The sequence below is a fragment of the Psittacula echo genome, assembly GCF_963264785.1.
Source record: "Psittacula echo genome assembly, chromosome: 3".
NCBI lineage: Eukaryota > Metazoa > Chordata > Aves > Psittaciformes > Psittacidae > Psittacula > Psittacula echo.
In genome coordinates this window covers 64,766,040-64,782,711 of record NC_137736.1, presented here as the reverse complement: position 1 = coordinate 64,782,711, position 16,672 = coordinate 64,766,040, and the positions used below count along the sequence as shown (strand labels likewise).

General features: G+C 39.2%; 1 protein-coding gene across 1 annotated transcript in view; it reads right to left on the bottom strand.

Annotated features, from left to right (window-relative positions):
* The window catches only part of GRTP1 (growth hormone regulated TBC protein 1), a gene marked incomplete at its 5' end in the record, with an annotated part of 39,592 nt that overhangs the window by 17,781 nt on the left and 5,139 nt on the right, over positions 1-16,672 (bottom strand). Inside the window, 3 exons of the mRNA XM_080612346.1 lie at positions 2,446-2,542; positions 5,684-5,808; positions 12,876-13,034. Of these exons, the coding sequence (XP_080468472.1) occupies positions 2,446-2,542; positions 5,684-5,808; positions 12,876-13,034 (381 nt within the window). The remainder of the gene's footprint in view (positions 1-2,445; positions 2,543-5,683; positions 5,809-12,875; positions 13,035-16,672) is intronic.

The window sequence follows — 16,672 nt, the reverse complement described above, 5'->3', positions numbered from 1 at the left end:
TTTATCTGGCAGGCTCTGAATTTTATAAATGTACAATTCAAACGTAATACAGGAAGGTAGTGGGAATAAAAGGGAAAATATTTAAAGAATTTTTTGGAAAAAAAGAACATCAGCAACAAGTTTTCTGACAATAAAGCCTTGAATTACCTCAATACAGGTTTTTTTACTACATAAAAGATTTATGTACTTGGGTTCCCACTCATGCTGGAAGCAACATCTCAAGCTCTCTTAATACTGACTGTGGAGTGGTAGGGCACACTCAGGTCAGCAGCTCTGATCAGGTATCCCCTTCCCCACTGACTATCAAAGGAATGTAAGCACACATGTTTCTAACTTCAGTGTCTCAAATGGATGCCTGACTGGATGTGCTGAACCCAGGCCAAAGTCTGTAATAGGACTCTCATTACAGGGTAGTAAAAATATATGTATAAGCAGGGTAGTAAATATATATCTACAATTATTACTTAAGTAAATGTACATCTCCTTTATACATAGTAATTACCCTTCATGTTATGAATTTCTTCTCATCACCAATGCTACTGTCACAAGATAAATTCAACAACTAAGAGGGAAAAATAAGAGCAACTCTTGTCATTTACACATCAGCAGAGTGAGAGAGGGAGGATATACAAGAACTAAAGCTTTTATGACAAACTAAAGTAAGTTCCCTACCAAAAACAATGAATAAAAAAATTCTGAATCTACTCGTTTACCCCAAATAAAGACATAAAAGACTATCAGAAAGCTTAAGAGCAAAAGTTGCAATGAAACTTGCCTTTTACTGAGGGCCTTATCCCTCACACAGTGACATCAATGGAAAGACATCCACCCATGTCAGCCAGTGGCATGTCACATGGCAGACAACAGCCCTGTCTCCTACCTGTTTGCACAGCTTACAGCTCTCAAGGCTGTACAAAAGCAACAGACAGACGATTTCTTTATTTTTATAGCTTGAAACCAAACTTCAAGGCTGCAAAATCTCAAATATTTGCAGACTGATACAAGTTATATCACTCCCTGTCTGTGTCTCCTCTTTCAATCTGAAAACGAAGTCCAACCACCCTGCTTGTATGTAAGGAAGACCCGAGTTCCTACACGGTGCACTTTCAGTGTATAGCCATTCAAAAGCATGAAAAGACTCTCTCAGCTCTTTCTCCTTCCTTCTCAAAGTCTTTCCTTTCTGTTCAATAAGGAACCAAAAATTATATACTTTTTTTTTCATTTAATATTAGACAAGAACAAGAAGAAGTAGAAATGAAAGTAGCAACTTTGATGTGCTTAACCAGCACTTAGTTGACACTGTAATATTGAATTCAGCCTCCAACCATCTGGGATAAAGATCTCTTCAAAAGCAAAACTGAGAACTGGGGCAACAGGGAATTTCAAAGGCTCCTTTTAGAAGACAAAAAAAAAAAAAAAAAAGTCTTCCATTTTGAGTAAGAGTTTACATTATGGGTGTAGGTGTAGTCAGTCCTGTGCAATGCTAATGGGAATTCACAATGAAGCCAATCTCCCTCTATAATTAAATCCCAAGAAAGAATATTCCCAAGTGTATTTCACAGAAGTATAAAACATAGCTGTGCCTGATGTCTGCTTCTGGTTTTAAACTACTTCACTGGTGCAGCAAGATTCAGCTTATATATAGGGCAAAATTAATTGTGGAAACACCTCCTGCAAACCCAGAGATCCAGAGAAGGGAACCTACAGAACTCCTGAACTGACCGAATGTAGGTACTGGCTGTAGCTTAAGGCGTGCTGAATTTCCCTTTGGACTCCAGTGATCAGCCTGGCTATATCACCATTGATTGTAACAGAGCTTTGACAGGAACTTTGCATACAGACACAGGGAATAGACATTTATTTGCTCTGTTGCAAAATCAGGATGTACGCCCAAGATACCCCCACTCAGAAGCGGGAGATGCAGCAGAAACTACTGTGCGTAGCAGAAACTACCAACATCCTGCCAAATACCTCTGAAGAAAGCTCTCACTTGTCCTGCCAAGCCACTGGGAATTCCTGCTTTCAGTGCTAGAACTGTGCACATCTCCCATCTGCACTCTGCTCTGTCATCACTGCTTCATCTGTCACTCTTATCATATTCCTGCAACCAGAAATGCCAAACCCCAGACACCTTTGTAAGTCCTGCTCCCCAGCATCATACTGATACAGGAAGACACCTACCTAACAAGTTTAAGTAGAGTGAGAAGCAAGACAGCAAATTAACATACACATAAACCACTGCATCAAGATTAAAATCTGACTATAAAACAGACAAGTTTGCCTGTGTGCTGTGCCTCTGCCCTTTGTTACCAAGACCCTAGAAAAACTTCAGTCTGTGCAAGTCTATTTTAACACCTAAAACCTCTGAAACTAGAGAAGAATGCAAAGATAAAATAAAAGCCAAGCTCCAGTATATGAATACCATTATACACATTTTTAGCATACCAGGCAATATCCTTCCAATAAGAGCATCTAACAACCAGAAGGACTCCTCTTCATTCTTTGTAATAAGAATCAGGTATCCAGCTATGAAGTTCATGCCCTGAAACAGAAAGATGGGCTTTAAGATGCATGCATTTAAGAGTTTCTAGTTTATTTCTTTTGATTAAAGGCTAAATTACTCCACTTCTACAAAGCGGCATATTGAATAAAATCTACTAATAAAGGCCACCAGTTCAGTAAGCTGTTAAACCTGCATGACTACAGCTAACAATAATTATTAAAAAAGACCAAGGAGAAGAATTTTAGAAGAAAAAGCTTAGTAGTCTATAATATACCTTCCTTTTTTTTTTTAAATCCCTGTCCCAATGTAACTGAGAACTGCTTTCACCAACACCAAAACACAGCTGTATTAGATGTGCAGTAAAAGCACAACACACCTGCAGTAGGCAGCACAGCTGCAGAAGGAGAATGAAGAATGCCCGACACACTCTTTACTCAAAAAGCTGCAGCTTCAGCAGCTTTTACAAGCTGCTGCTGCATAACTCAAATGACTGTATGCAAATAATTTGCTTCCATAATACCTCCAGTATTCTTCATGCTAGTCAACAACTGGCCACTACAGGTCCTACCTTTCAATATGCAAAAGAAGGTAAGCACTGGGAGGCGGGGACATTGGAAGAGCTACCAGAAAATCTGTGAAGATAGTCAGGTCACGACTGGCCAAAGTCCAACTGTGCAATTTTCATAACTGCTACTCACACTCTGACTGGAGAAGTGGCTTATAGAGCACAGAGGTCATCAACTGACATTCCCTATAAACACATTGCCTTGGTCTCAGGCACTTGTTTTCTTGTATCCACCATAACACTGTTAAGTTACAGAAATATGACTGATTTACATGCACAGCAGTCCACTTCCTTAAGCTTTTTAAAGTACTTTTTTTTTTTACTCTAAAGTAAACAAACTGACCCCCATAACAACATAGCACATCAGTACAACAATAGACACCAGCTGCCTCTGAGGTGCAAGCCCTCCCTCCACCCAAGTCTTTGTAAGCTAACAGCAAATTATCTTTAAATATTTACAGACTATGAAGGCTGGTGTTGGTTACATTGCCTTCTTCTGTTTCAGCCCATTCTTTGGCCCTCTCCTTGTTGTTCTCTCTCCCTCTGAGCTGGAGTCCTCCAGCACATCTATCACCACCAGCAGCAGCACCACCACTGTCTCTGGTTATCCTGCAGCGCTGTGAATCGTGGCTGTGAGACAGACCACAGCTACCAAGAAGAACACTTCTGACAGCCTCTGGAAGCTACAACTTCCTCTCTGAACTGAGATCTCATTTTTTGCATTCAACAGACTTGACTCACCTGTCCCACCTTAGATGGCCTTGCAACACCCCCAGAATGTGGAACTATTAGGACTCTGCATCTTTTCTAATGCTTCCTTTCCAAGCCTTGAGTCATTACAGCAGTTACACAACTGGCCTGGATAGACCTTCCACAAGCTTACAAAGTGTTTAGCCTTCTAGTTAGGAAGGCACCTATTTATTTCCATGCTAACAGTTAGCTTAATCATTGCATCTACAGTGACAAGAGACTGGTATTTAACATGGCACACACAAAAACCTATTATGGAGCACACAGTCACAGGACACTGAATTTTGCTGGCTACACCAGAGTACACAACATCATACCATTGTCACAGCATGACAATGCACAGCCTAATAGACTCCCAGAGGGGAGATTTAAATGTACCACAAATGCACTAGCATTATGGAAACATCCTCTGGAGAGCCTTCAAACAGTAGAAGCTCTGCAAAGCACTTAAAGTGAAAAATGGATCCCCCCCTCCCTCCTTTTTTTGCTGTTTCACTAGCAAAAAAGGTGACTTCCTGAAACTTTGCTTGATTTACAATATGCCCTGGAAAGAAGATGTTGACCTTTGTTTATATTCTACTTATTTAGCCAGAAAAGATAACATTCATCCTGTGAGGAGACAAGAGGTGAAAAGAAATCACATAAGGCTTTCTAAATAATCTTCTCTCATCTTCACTGTTCATAATGCCAAGTCAAAATGCAAAGATTAGCCCATTAGACAGTTAATGTACTAAAGCTTTGTACTAACAATTGGACATATGTTCTGGGTAGAAGCTAGCATGGTTTAGAAGTTGTGTATGTTTGTGGGTATAACTACGTCTATATAGGAGCCTGACACTTGTAAAAGAGTATCCATTATTCTACCCCTTCTGTTATTCTTAAAATACTACAATTATATTTTAATACATAATATTGAGAATAATAAAAATGATTAATCTTTTACTCCTATTCTTCAAATAATTTTTCTATTAAAACTGGTTGGGATACATAAAAAGAAATATTTTTTGTGACTTTAGTTAAGTCCCTCTAAGTCGTCTTCTCTCAAGATTTCAATAAATATAATTAATATTTTTAACTTTGGAACAATTGTATTTACTGTACTTTCTCAATTAACAGGAGATAGAGGTTAGCACTTACATCCTTGGTGAGGATGGGGAAGAGACAGAAGAGGACTTAAGTGAACTGAAAACACAGTTTGCTTATGACAGTTCTTGCTTCTTTATGATCCTTAAAGATGACCACATTTTTCTTGACTGTCATGAATCAACTTTTATCTTCTTTGCGTTCCATAGGAAACTTTACAGCACTTGGCAGTGATGACAGGAGCTTTTTCTGAGCTGCTATCTATGCAGTATCATGTTGAATTTCAAAGAATTTTTCTTCTTATTTGCCTGTCTATAATGGGAGATGGCACCAAATAAATGGTAGCCTCCCCCAATTACATGACATGGCATGAATGCTGGTCTGTATTTTGCAAAGCGTGACAGTGAAAACAAAGGAAATTGAGATCCTGTGGTGACTCATACATAACAAGGCCCATTCTGGGAAAGACAGCAGGAAGGACAGAGGGAAAGGTAAGGTCACTTTATCTTCCTTCTCCAACACACTTGATACAAGCAGGTGTGATAAAACATTTATTTCATAGCTAATAAATGGAGCCAAACGTGATCAAGCCAGCTACAAAAAAGGCCACAGAGAAACTCACAAAGACATCTGAATTTGCCTGAAGCTATTTATTTCCATGCATTCCCCAGACCATTCTAAAAACAGAAATAGTTTGTGGATCTGCTTCTAAAAACACACATTCAAATGGACAACAAATGCTGCTGAAATGAAGCATTGTTTAAAAAACAGTCATTACATACCTGACAATATCCTACTGCTTTATTATGATGCCCATATGCTACCAACACGTTGTAGAGTACATGCTGCAAACAGGGATCAGCAGTTTTGCGGAATTTTACATTATCTGGAAATGTTCTGTTCATGTCTAGATGAAAGGGAAAGAGATCAAAATTAAGAGCAGTTCCCTTCTCCACTTACGAAACAAACTTTTACAGCTCTTCTGAAGTGCAACTGATACTTCACTATGGTTCACTGAACTAGCTTTGGTGGATGAATTTTAAGAAACAGCTCTACCTCCATTTCGGCTAAAAGGCCATCTGCATTCAAGGACAATAATCTATTCCTCCAAAAAATAATCCTATTAGTGCACAGAAATAGATTTCAAGCAGGATTAAAGAGATTCTCTGTAGACTGGACTCTCTTAATGTCTGACTGCAAAGACTTAAATGAAAGCAAACAAGACGTTTAGACTGACAGAAAAAACACATATCAAATTGATCTGGCCAAGTGGCATGAAATGAGCTGTGCCTCTAGGAAAGCATGTTCTCATAACAAACTCGATGACCTTTCAATTGACTTATTCAGTAAACTTCTACTAAACAGTCCCAAACAGCTAAAAAACAGCCCTGTTTTTGCAGCTGGTGACTTCCACTAAAATCACCTTTTGAAAGTTGTTTTTGTTTTCTGGGGTTTGGTTGGGTTTTTTTTAAGTTTCTCGGTGATGGGACCATGATAATAGTTTTTTCTTCATTGGTGCAAGATCACCAATAAGGAGAGTGATTTTTGATATCCAAGCAGCAGAGCATATCCCACATGCTTCAAGCTCAATCCTAAACCAAGGGAGGACTATGCAATCAGTAGCATTTCAAAACACTCATTTCTTCCAGACCAACCATGAGCAGTAGGACTCATCTCTCCTTACAAAGGTCTAAAAATTAGATATGCAAGTTTGAGCTAGTCACTCAAAACTCCCTTTAACTGCTGGAAAGAAACAGACATAGTTGATTTTTTGCCTGCTTCACTCCATAAAGAGGGAACCCAAGGTCACTAGTCCAGACTTGTGCATCCGATTTTAAGAAGTTTAAGTTGGGGAGAAAAATCCTATGCAGAAGTAACTTTGATGATTTTCGAGACTTATTAATACAATACAAAGAGCTGTTTTCTTTACTTTTAATAACAACAAATTGTGTTAAAAGTTAATAAATAAAATTAGTAACAGCACTACTGTACAGATATCTATGTCCTAAGACTTATCACGTCTTATCAGCCCCTTCCTGCATAAAGGAAGAAGTTTGTTACAGCTTTGACACCAAGCTGAGCTGTAAGCAACCAAGGAAGAAAGCTCCCCAAAAATCACAAGTAGTGTAATGGAAGTCACAAGTATTAAAAAACTATCACATTAATCACTAGCTCTTCCTTTTAAAATGAAAAAGTCATTAACAGAAATGGGTGGGCAGGGAAATATTTCACTTCACCTCTCATGTGACTGAAAAGAAAAACACAAGGAAAAAGACAATTTTTAAAAGGACTTGAGCAACAGCCAGTTATGGGATAAATACATTTGTTACATTTCTTCTTGGTACAAAGAGCAGCACAGTATTTGCATAATCAAAATTTGTTGTTTATTAAAGTACATGCTGGATGTTACAGAAAAGATCAATGCTGACATGTCAGTTACAGCTCTTCCCTTCAGCTACGCAGACAGGATGAGGGGGGAGTATGAGAAGTCCATCATATACAGAGCAGAGACTACTCAAGCTGAACTCATCTTTAATTTCACAACCTGAGGGAGGCCTGCACTTGAGAGAATCTATTCCAACTTGCTTTCTGATTGTAGGAAGTCTTGGCCAATTTTATGAAGGAGTTAAAACTTTTCTTTATATTTACTAACAGTATTTTAGTTTGAGGAGAAGGGATGGGGAAAAAAAAAAAAAAAAAAAGATACAAGAGCTAGAAGTCTTTACACTTAATAGAAGATAACGGGCATGGTTTCACAGGATTCCTTGTGCCAGAATACCACCCTGAGTGCACCAAGAGCAGGGGGTCCCACTTGCTCTCCATCCTCCCCTTTCTGTTACATTTACATGCTCTCCCCTTTCCTCCAGCTCTGAGGCTCCTCTGACTACAGTGTGAGGGAAGTTAACCCACTCAAGTGCACACAAACTCATGTTTTACCATACTGTGAGATGACTGCCAGAGATGACTTGAAGCAAACTGCAGCAGCAGGTGAGAGCTTTTCATTTGACTTGAACACTTACCCCCACTTTAATACCCCTGTTCCAGAGGAGATATCCAAACACCTTCTCTCACTCTATGCAGCCCACTCTTTTGACCTGCTAGCCATTAATCTACTTCATTCTTGATAGACATTAGTGTCCAAAGGAACGTAGCCTCAAACTAGTCCAGTTTGGGGGGAAAAAAAATATTCAGAATTATTTTCAAGCAGCGAAATGAATGTTAGAACTTTATACTGCTCGATAAACCCCCAAACTATGACCATCTTGTGATTGTGTGCAGATCTGCTGGCTATAACCAAACTAAGCATAGGAGCATGGGACCAGGAAGAAGACCACAGAGAAAAGCTAGCTACTCCTTTGTGGTAAATTCAGAATAAATCCCAATAGCATTTATTTTTCAAATGATCTTTCAGCACAGTGAGATGGCAGCATTATGCTGCTGTGAAACAAAACCAACAGCTTTCCTCTCCTGTTGATTTATCTCTGTGCAACAACCTTGAGAAGACCATTAGCTTTTTTCTTCCCTTCCACAGGTCTGTGGCATTTCTACCCCTCATTCAGTAATACAAACATAGGCAGAAAGCCACATTAGCCCCAGTTTCTAAAACAGACATCTATTTTGATAGATGTAACAATTGTTGATGCTGTTTCTACAGCAAAGAGATTTAAGTGTGCAGTCCAGAAAACTAATGCTTTTGTATCAGTCTTGTGCTTTTCATATCAAAGGTACTTCAAAAGTCAGATACCTACAAGTTGACCTTCTTCATCTTGCTATCTCATCCTTTCTGTTCTTACCTTCAGATCCAGGTGCTTCCAACTCCCAGACACAGTGCCCAGTAAATTACACAACATCCTCTACTCCACTTACAGTCACTCTTTTGACACTGCTACATCTGTAACTTCCATCTGCTCTGAATAGCTTCCAGGCAAGTAATATTTTTTAGCTCCACTGCAAACCTCCAGAATGATGAGGTTAGGTCATCAACTACAACTTTGAAAAATAATATACTGAAAGTGTATTTTTAATAACTGGATATTTAGGACTCACCTTCAAGCTTTTCCCTGCAACACCTGGAACTAGAAATTTTTTGGGAGGTTTGGGGTTTTTTCTTGTTTAAGTTAAGGTCAAGATTGCTATCAACTAAATCCAGCGAAACTGAGCCTGACACTCCTCACCACCAGCACAAAGTAATAGCTTGCAGCAATCAAGAGAGCAAACAGGGCTTGGATTTCTTACAAAAGAACAAGAATGCCACTGTATAAATCTGAGAAGCACCTACATAAATTCCATTCCCCTTCATCTCCAAAAGGGGATATCAGAATTGGATGAAGTGAAGAAGAGAATGACAACAAGAAAGATCACATGTATGAAATGGCTACCGTATCTAATATAAACCAAGGCAGATTATAGCTCCTTAGTTTGGAGGGAGATTCTTATGAGCAAGACATCACAAATCTGTAAAATCATGAGCAAATTAAGTTATGTGAAAAAGAGCAGCCAGAGGGATTTTCATTATTTTTTTCCCCATCCAGTGTTATTAACTACAAACATATGCATGTTACTCAGGAACTCCACAAACCACAGATAACTGGAGACTAGGAAAAACACTCTGAGGAAGTATCACTACACACTTTACTCCTCCAGTTCTTCCTTTAGCTGTTCTTGTAGACAGAAGACCAGATGAGGCAGCATTTGGGTATGACCTGATACGGCTTCTCTTACAGAGAGACAGAAAAGCTGACACTGATGTTTCCCTTGCTCTTGCAAGGTTAAACGCACTAAACTCAGGTGAAAATTCCCAACCTTCACTAACAGTATAAACCCACTTAGAGAAGTTTATTAGTGTGCTGATGGTAAAATATTCATTGTCTCCAGTGAAATGGCTATTTAACTTACTTTTTGAACCCATAAACTTCACTAAGATCCTGCAACTACTATCCACAATCAGATCTTTATGCCAGCAGTCACGCAGTATGGCATGGTATCAGGGGACTGACTGACAAATAGCAGACACAGAGTTTCACAGCACCTATAGCTCCTCCTCATGAAATAAAAGTGGAAACATGGATATCAGCTGCACATGCATGCAAAAGGACTTGCAGACAGACATACTTACTACGAAATTCAATGGCCCAGCCTAAGCAGGGGCTTACTGCAAGGAAGCTACATCAACTAACACCCCAGCCTTTCTGTAACCAGCATGTAGCCTTTGCATTAGGAGGACAGCTACATTTCATGCTGCCAACATCATTTGTCCTACCAAACTTTACTATAATAGGGCATGAACAACAAAGGGCAGTAGGAATGCATGTCCTTCTAAATCTGTACAGAAACCAAGCCATGAAAAATTCCATCAGAATTTAGAGACCTGCATTCTTTAAGCTCTTACTTTTATGTTTAGAATAAGAAGCCTGCTCTCTCCTACATTTGTCTTTACTAAGTGAAAAAAAACAAAACCAAAAAAACCCCCCAAACTAAAGTGCACCAAACTCATAGCATAAACTCAGCAATAAAGCCCACCAGTTAAGAATCATCAAGTTAAAGGGCAAACATGGTGAAAGCACTGTTCAGATCAATTGAGCTGAAAGACTTTTATTGCTATTACTAATCAGATTTTTCCTTCAAGATTAGACCACTCCTCCACACAGTCTACCTGTACTTTTTAACCTGATGATATCCCATTAAAGACACTCCCATATTGAAAATAAGTTCCAAACACACATGAAAGTTGTTTGGAGTTTCTGGGCATGTAAAAGAAACAGGACACATTTAAGCATATTTTAAATTGACTTGAAATAAAGCCTTTGGTTGGCCTTGTCCTGCTGCCCCTTCCGCTAAACAAAAAGTAAGCATGGTTGCTGTTGTTTTTAAACTGCAGCATTATCCTGGGCTAACTTTACAGCTAGATCACAGGACGAAATATGGCACAACTGCCTAAAAATTTTAGAAACTGCAGACAGGAAAAGTGAACAGCAGCAAGATTCCACATTTTTCTTTAGTTTACCATTAAAAACAACTACAGTGATGGGAAAACACCACAGGCAGAACAAAATTAACATCAGACAACAATTCACACTGAAACAACCTCTAGCTAAAGCCCCGTATAAAATCTGCACAATCAAGAGGAACATGAATTTTATTAAACAGAAAGTTACCATTCACCTTAAGTACTTTGCTCCTGTGCCTTGTGTATTCACATTATTTCTTCCTTTCTGAAGGGACATCTATCATTCTGGAGTCAAAGGTCCTCTTTTTACTTCCCCACCTCTTCCAATAAAACTCCTTCAGCCTATTCTTCTTTATCCCTTTCCTCACTTGCTTCTTGTTAGTTTTCTCTTCTGCAGTTTTCCAATCAATGCAGTAGCTCTTCCAAGACTTTATTTCCTTCATAATTCACACATGATTCTTTATCTTGTTCAATTATTTGTCCTTCCCCACAAAAATATTTTTATTTCTTGGCATAAACTGTGTGAAAAATACACCTACTGTCATGCTATCATCCTTCATCTCATTGTACAGTACTGGAAAAAAAATTGTTTGCAGCTCCCTCTTGCAGCAATTGTACCCCAACTGTTCAATCCTTCTCCAGGCCCTTTCCCAGGCTAGCTTTGGAAAGTCATCTTAGTAGCTCCCCCTGTATTCATAGTTATAGCTCTACTGTTTCTACTTCTGACCAGGATATGAGCCTGAAGATTTCTGGCTAGTCTTCATATTTATAGAAACATCAAAGTTTATGCTCCAAAATGCCTTACTAAGGCGTGTACTCCCAAAAGCCCACAGTTCTGTTGCTGATGTTGCAGGGAAAGGCAGAGAAGAAACTCGGCATAAACCAAAAAGTGTTCAGATGTTTATCCAACTAGAATAAAAATCCATAAAGCACCAACTTTAACTACCTGTCTTTCTGAAGAGGAGAAAGATGACAATTGCACCTGCCATTCTAACAGTAGAACCTCAGCATTGTGCTTGTCCAGAGCACAGCCCAACCTCTTGACTCATTAACTGGGCTATTCCGCCAATATCAGCTTCTCTACAAAAGCTCTGCTGCAGCAAGTTGAAAAGTTTCAGGACAAATATCAGTTACATCAAACTGCTACTTGGTTGTCTTCCCCTAGTGCCTCTTGAAAACACTCAGTGGGCCAGTCTAAAGACTGGTTGCCCCAATACCCTGTCACCAACACTGGCCACTGATCAAAAGTTCACAGACAGTGTGTATGAAACTGGATTAGTAAAGGAGGGTTATTTCTCCTCCTACACTTGCATTCTTTCAGGGATTTACATTTAGTGTTTAATATTTCATGCACCAGGTGAATTTCCCTATTCCTCAGTTTGTCAAATTGCTGTTTAAACCAGTTCATACTTCTGGCCTCAGGAGCACCCTCCAGTAACACAACTGCCACAATTCAGTGATACACTAAACCTGCATCATTGCAATTTCATTCAGTGTCCTTGGTTCTTATATTACAAAAATCAAATAACAATTGCTCCCCATTCACCCTCTCTACACCATTTATAATTCATATAGCTCTATCAGCAGCTTTTCCTCAGCAGTCTTTTTCCTCAGACTGAAATCCAAGCCTACTTCACCTGCCTCATACAGACACTGTACCGCATCTTTAACTATCCCTGCTGCTCTTACAGTGTCTTACTGGGACAGGAGTCAGGAGAAACAGACCCAAAGGCAGGTCTCATTGTACATAACTCTCCAGTCACTTAGGAGATGACACAGTAATGTCTTCCAGTTGTTCTCTGTTCCTTCCCAAATAATTTCTCATCTCCCTTAATGCTTTTGACCACGCAATGAACCTGGAAAGATCTATACTGGGAAAGAGCTTATGACTAATCTAATTTATATGATAATTCAGCACTTAAACCACTACTACAGAAATGTAAGTTTTCCATGACATAACTTCATCCTTAACATTTGAGGACATAGGACAGATAAACATGGATAAACAGTGTTATCAAGACAATAACCTGTTTTGATTGCTTCAACCAGCTTGTCATTTTTCTCTCCTTCAAGCAGTCTGTGGTAATACCCAGGGTTTTGTTCCATGTTGGCTTGAGCCCCACTCACAATCATCCAGATCAATGCTCGGTGTTCATTGGGGATGCCTTTCCTGATATATCTTTTCACTGCAAAACAAGAAGTTTGGTGATTTAAAAAAAAGAAATAAAATTTCCATCTGCATTTTTGTTTTGGAAATGAGCAACAGAAAGTTCAGATATCATAGAAGAACTCTTGACTAAAGATTATTAAGCTTTCTCTCCTATGCATTTCCTTCTCAGCTACATAGTATATTTTAGATTCATTACTAAGTTCTTGCCACTCAGACTCCCCATACAGATGTTCAGACTCAGGCTTTCTTAACTCCCTCATCTATTTCCTCATTAGGATTTGGAATCCTTTCCTCTTCTTCCCACCTTTCCAGACGGAGATACAAATAGCAAGTTTCTCCTTGATTTTTGTCCTTTATCATTCAGATGAGCACTGACTTTTTCTTTCCCTACATCACCAATGGCCTCTGACATGATAACCCCTTCTGTTTGCTTGGTTATGCTCTAGCATAAATAGCTGTTAACATAACCCCAGGATTTCAGCTTAGCACCTAACCAATGAAATCATGGCAGAAACTGAGAAATAGGAAGCATGTGGCTACCGTCTAAATGAGCCTCTGGAAGAACTGGACATGTGAGTGAGCAGCAGATGATTTTTCCCAGAATAACTGGGGAAGTCTTTTCATATCTAAAGTAGCTCTTATCTCCTGTATCGTATTCATCATCAGGGTGTGCTGTGAAGGTTTTTTTAAGTAGATGATTCAGTGTAAATAACTAGGATGGCAAGATTGCAGGAGGAAGCATCAGGCTAATGACAGCCAAAGCAGCTTCCTCCTGGGAATGGTATGAAAAATATTAACAGGGAGCCAAAGCTCCTCACTGGTACATAATCCTGACTCAGCATTACCCCTTCTGACTCAAAAAGACATCCAAATGTTTGAGATCCTTCTGCTTTTTCCAAAGAGAAGAAACTCACAAAGGAACCAGACAATTCTTACTAAATGAATGAGACTGTGTCAATTGAAGTATTGACTTCTCCTTCCTAAATTCTATGGGACTCACATGAGAGTGGGGATTTTTATTCTGTACACACACACAGACACATATAAAATATCATTACCAGATCTGATCTTATCCAGTCACAAAGATCTGAAACTCTAGATCAACTCTGCCTGAAGTAAAGGCCTTAAAAACAACAGAATGAATCAAGGTTTTGCAACAACTCAGCTAGCCACCTTCTAAATACATTCCACCTCATTTCAGCTGCATATCCTCTGGGAGCCAAAGCTGCTTTCCCAGTGTCAACAGAGCAATCTGTGCATCTCTGATGGGCATTCCACCCACCAAAAGTATGGTACTTTCTCTCAGAAAAACACTCCTACCCTTAACATTTGCAATAAACACCTGGTATTTAAGGTAGAGTTTTTGTTCAGCATTTCGATGAGGATTTATACTCATGGGTTAGTCTCTACTGTTCTAGCCGTAAAGTAACTACAGTCTTCTTGTAGACAGGCTGAAAATAATTTACTTGTTTCCATGGATGTTTAATAATCCCCACTTCATCTTTTTTTACAATATTTTGAACTCTAAAGCTCAGGAAATCTATAGATGGACATAGCGAATTCAGGAATGAGCATGAAGAACCAGTCTCATTTAGGTCTGCAAGAAGAGATGTTTGGATGAGCCTGTAAATGTTTCTAGAAGCAAATTTACTGGCTAAATTTCAGTATTATCATATTCTGACATATAATTCAAATGGTATTTTTTTTTATGGACCAACTGTAAATCTTGAGAGCATAGCCAGCATCCATATCCAAGAACACACATTAAACTCAAGAGAAGCAGGGACAAGCCTTTGAAACTGACACAAGGGGAAAGCAGGCCTGCAGCACAGCATATACTCATTAATTCTCAGTGTCATCGTTCTCATGGTAATAGAGAGCCAGAGGCTTGTATCACCCCAAGTGTCTATCTACCCCAGCTCCCCCACTCCCCGAAGAATGAAAAAGCCCTTTGCATGGTGCTTTTCTTCCTCACACCACTATCATACTTGTCAGGATCTGCAAACTGGCATACAGAAGCAGCAGAGTAGTTTTGAAAATAAGGAGAGTTGTGATTTAATGTCATATTCTATACACAAAATTGTATTGTTTTATACAACTATGTATCTGCTTCCTATAGGCCTTCTTCTGCATTATCCTCAGGAACAAAAAAGCCACAGCAACAGTTCACACCACAGAATATCCTCCCACTGTAACATTAAAGAAGCTTTCACAGATTAAGCCGGATTGTGCATGTGTCTCCAACCACACATCCGACTAACTGTAAAGCAAGGCCTTGATCTTAAAAGCAGCACTGCTGAATACCATCAAGCCCTGAGTATCCACATGAGGGATCACTCCTGGAACAACTACAGTGTACACAAGGCAGTCTAAGCTTTACAACATGTGCAGTAAAGAAATATCTTTATGTGAAAATTTTGTCTCTGTTCATTAATAGGAAACAGCAATATTTAAGCAAACAAAAGCAGTATTAATTCCATTACTTAAATCCACACTTTTCAGCTACTTTTTCAGTTACCAACAATTACTGCTGAATGCTGAAGAAACTAACTTGGACCCTAGAGGATAAATCCTACAGAAGAGCTGAAACCAGCATCCATCAAGGAATTGAAAGTTTTATTTCATGAATACATCACAGAATAAACAAAAGCAGATCTGGGCTGTAAGTGTTCAAGTTATAGTCGAACATGAAAACTGACTTTCTAAGATGCTCCTAACTTTCTCCAACCCATGGGCTGGAACAGAAGTGTCCATGTTATAGCCACCGTTTAGTATCATTCACCTTTCACTGTATTTTATCAGCCTCAAAGACTAGAAAACACCTTACGCTACTGTTCAGTTCTGGTTAATCCACTTACAGCCAGATTCTTTTACAAAAGGGACTTCTGGTCAGAATTACACTACTTTGAGCAATTATGTCAGTTTGTTGTAAACAAGCCAAAGTAGAAAGCTGCTTTTTGGTCCCATAAAGACAGCAGCTGAATGGAGAAAAACAAAAATTAAGAGGATCTCAGTAGTGGTGAAACAAGAGAGAGGAGGCAAGTGACCAAACAGCAACTACAAATTCAGATGTACAAAGGAAACAAGGTGAAGACAACAAGGGTAGAGGGGAAAACAAAACAGAACAAGAAAAAGGAACTGTCAGCCAAAATTCCTATGACCTGCCCTGCTGGAAGAATGCAATCCAGAACAGGATACACTGCTCAATTACAGTTGTTAAAACATAGTCTAACTACTTATCTTTACAGTAGAACCAAATTATATGCATACATACATACCACCCTGGATGCGAGGCATGTGAACATGCCACATTTCCAAACTGGAACACTAACACAAGTCATCACTTCTTCCTGTTCACTGGATCAGGAATTATGAGCTTCTCTATGTGCAAAGACAAAAGGGGTCTGGAGCTACTGAGATACCACATATATAATACCTCTCTCACATTTACTCACAACAGGACGCATTCTGAAAAGCCCCCAGCAGAACTCCAAAGAAGAGTATGGGTTTGCAGGTACAGCTATTGCATTCAGGGGGAAGTGGCAGTTTTAGCTTATAGCTGACTTGCAGAAGAGGGGAAGTTAATCAGAACCAGCAGCTACTAAGCAAAGCTTCAAAGCAATGAGGTCAGGTTCTGGAGGAGTGAAATTCAAC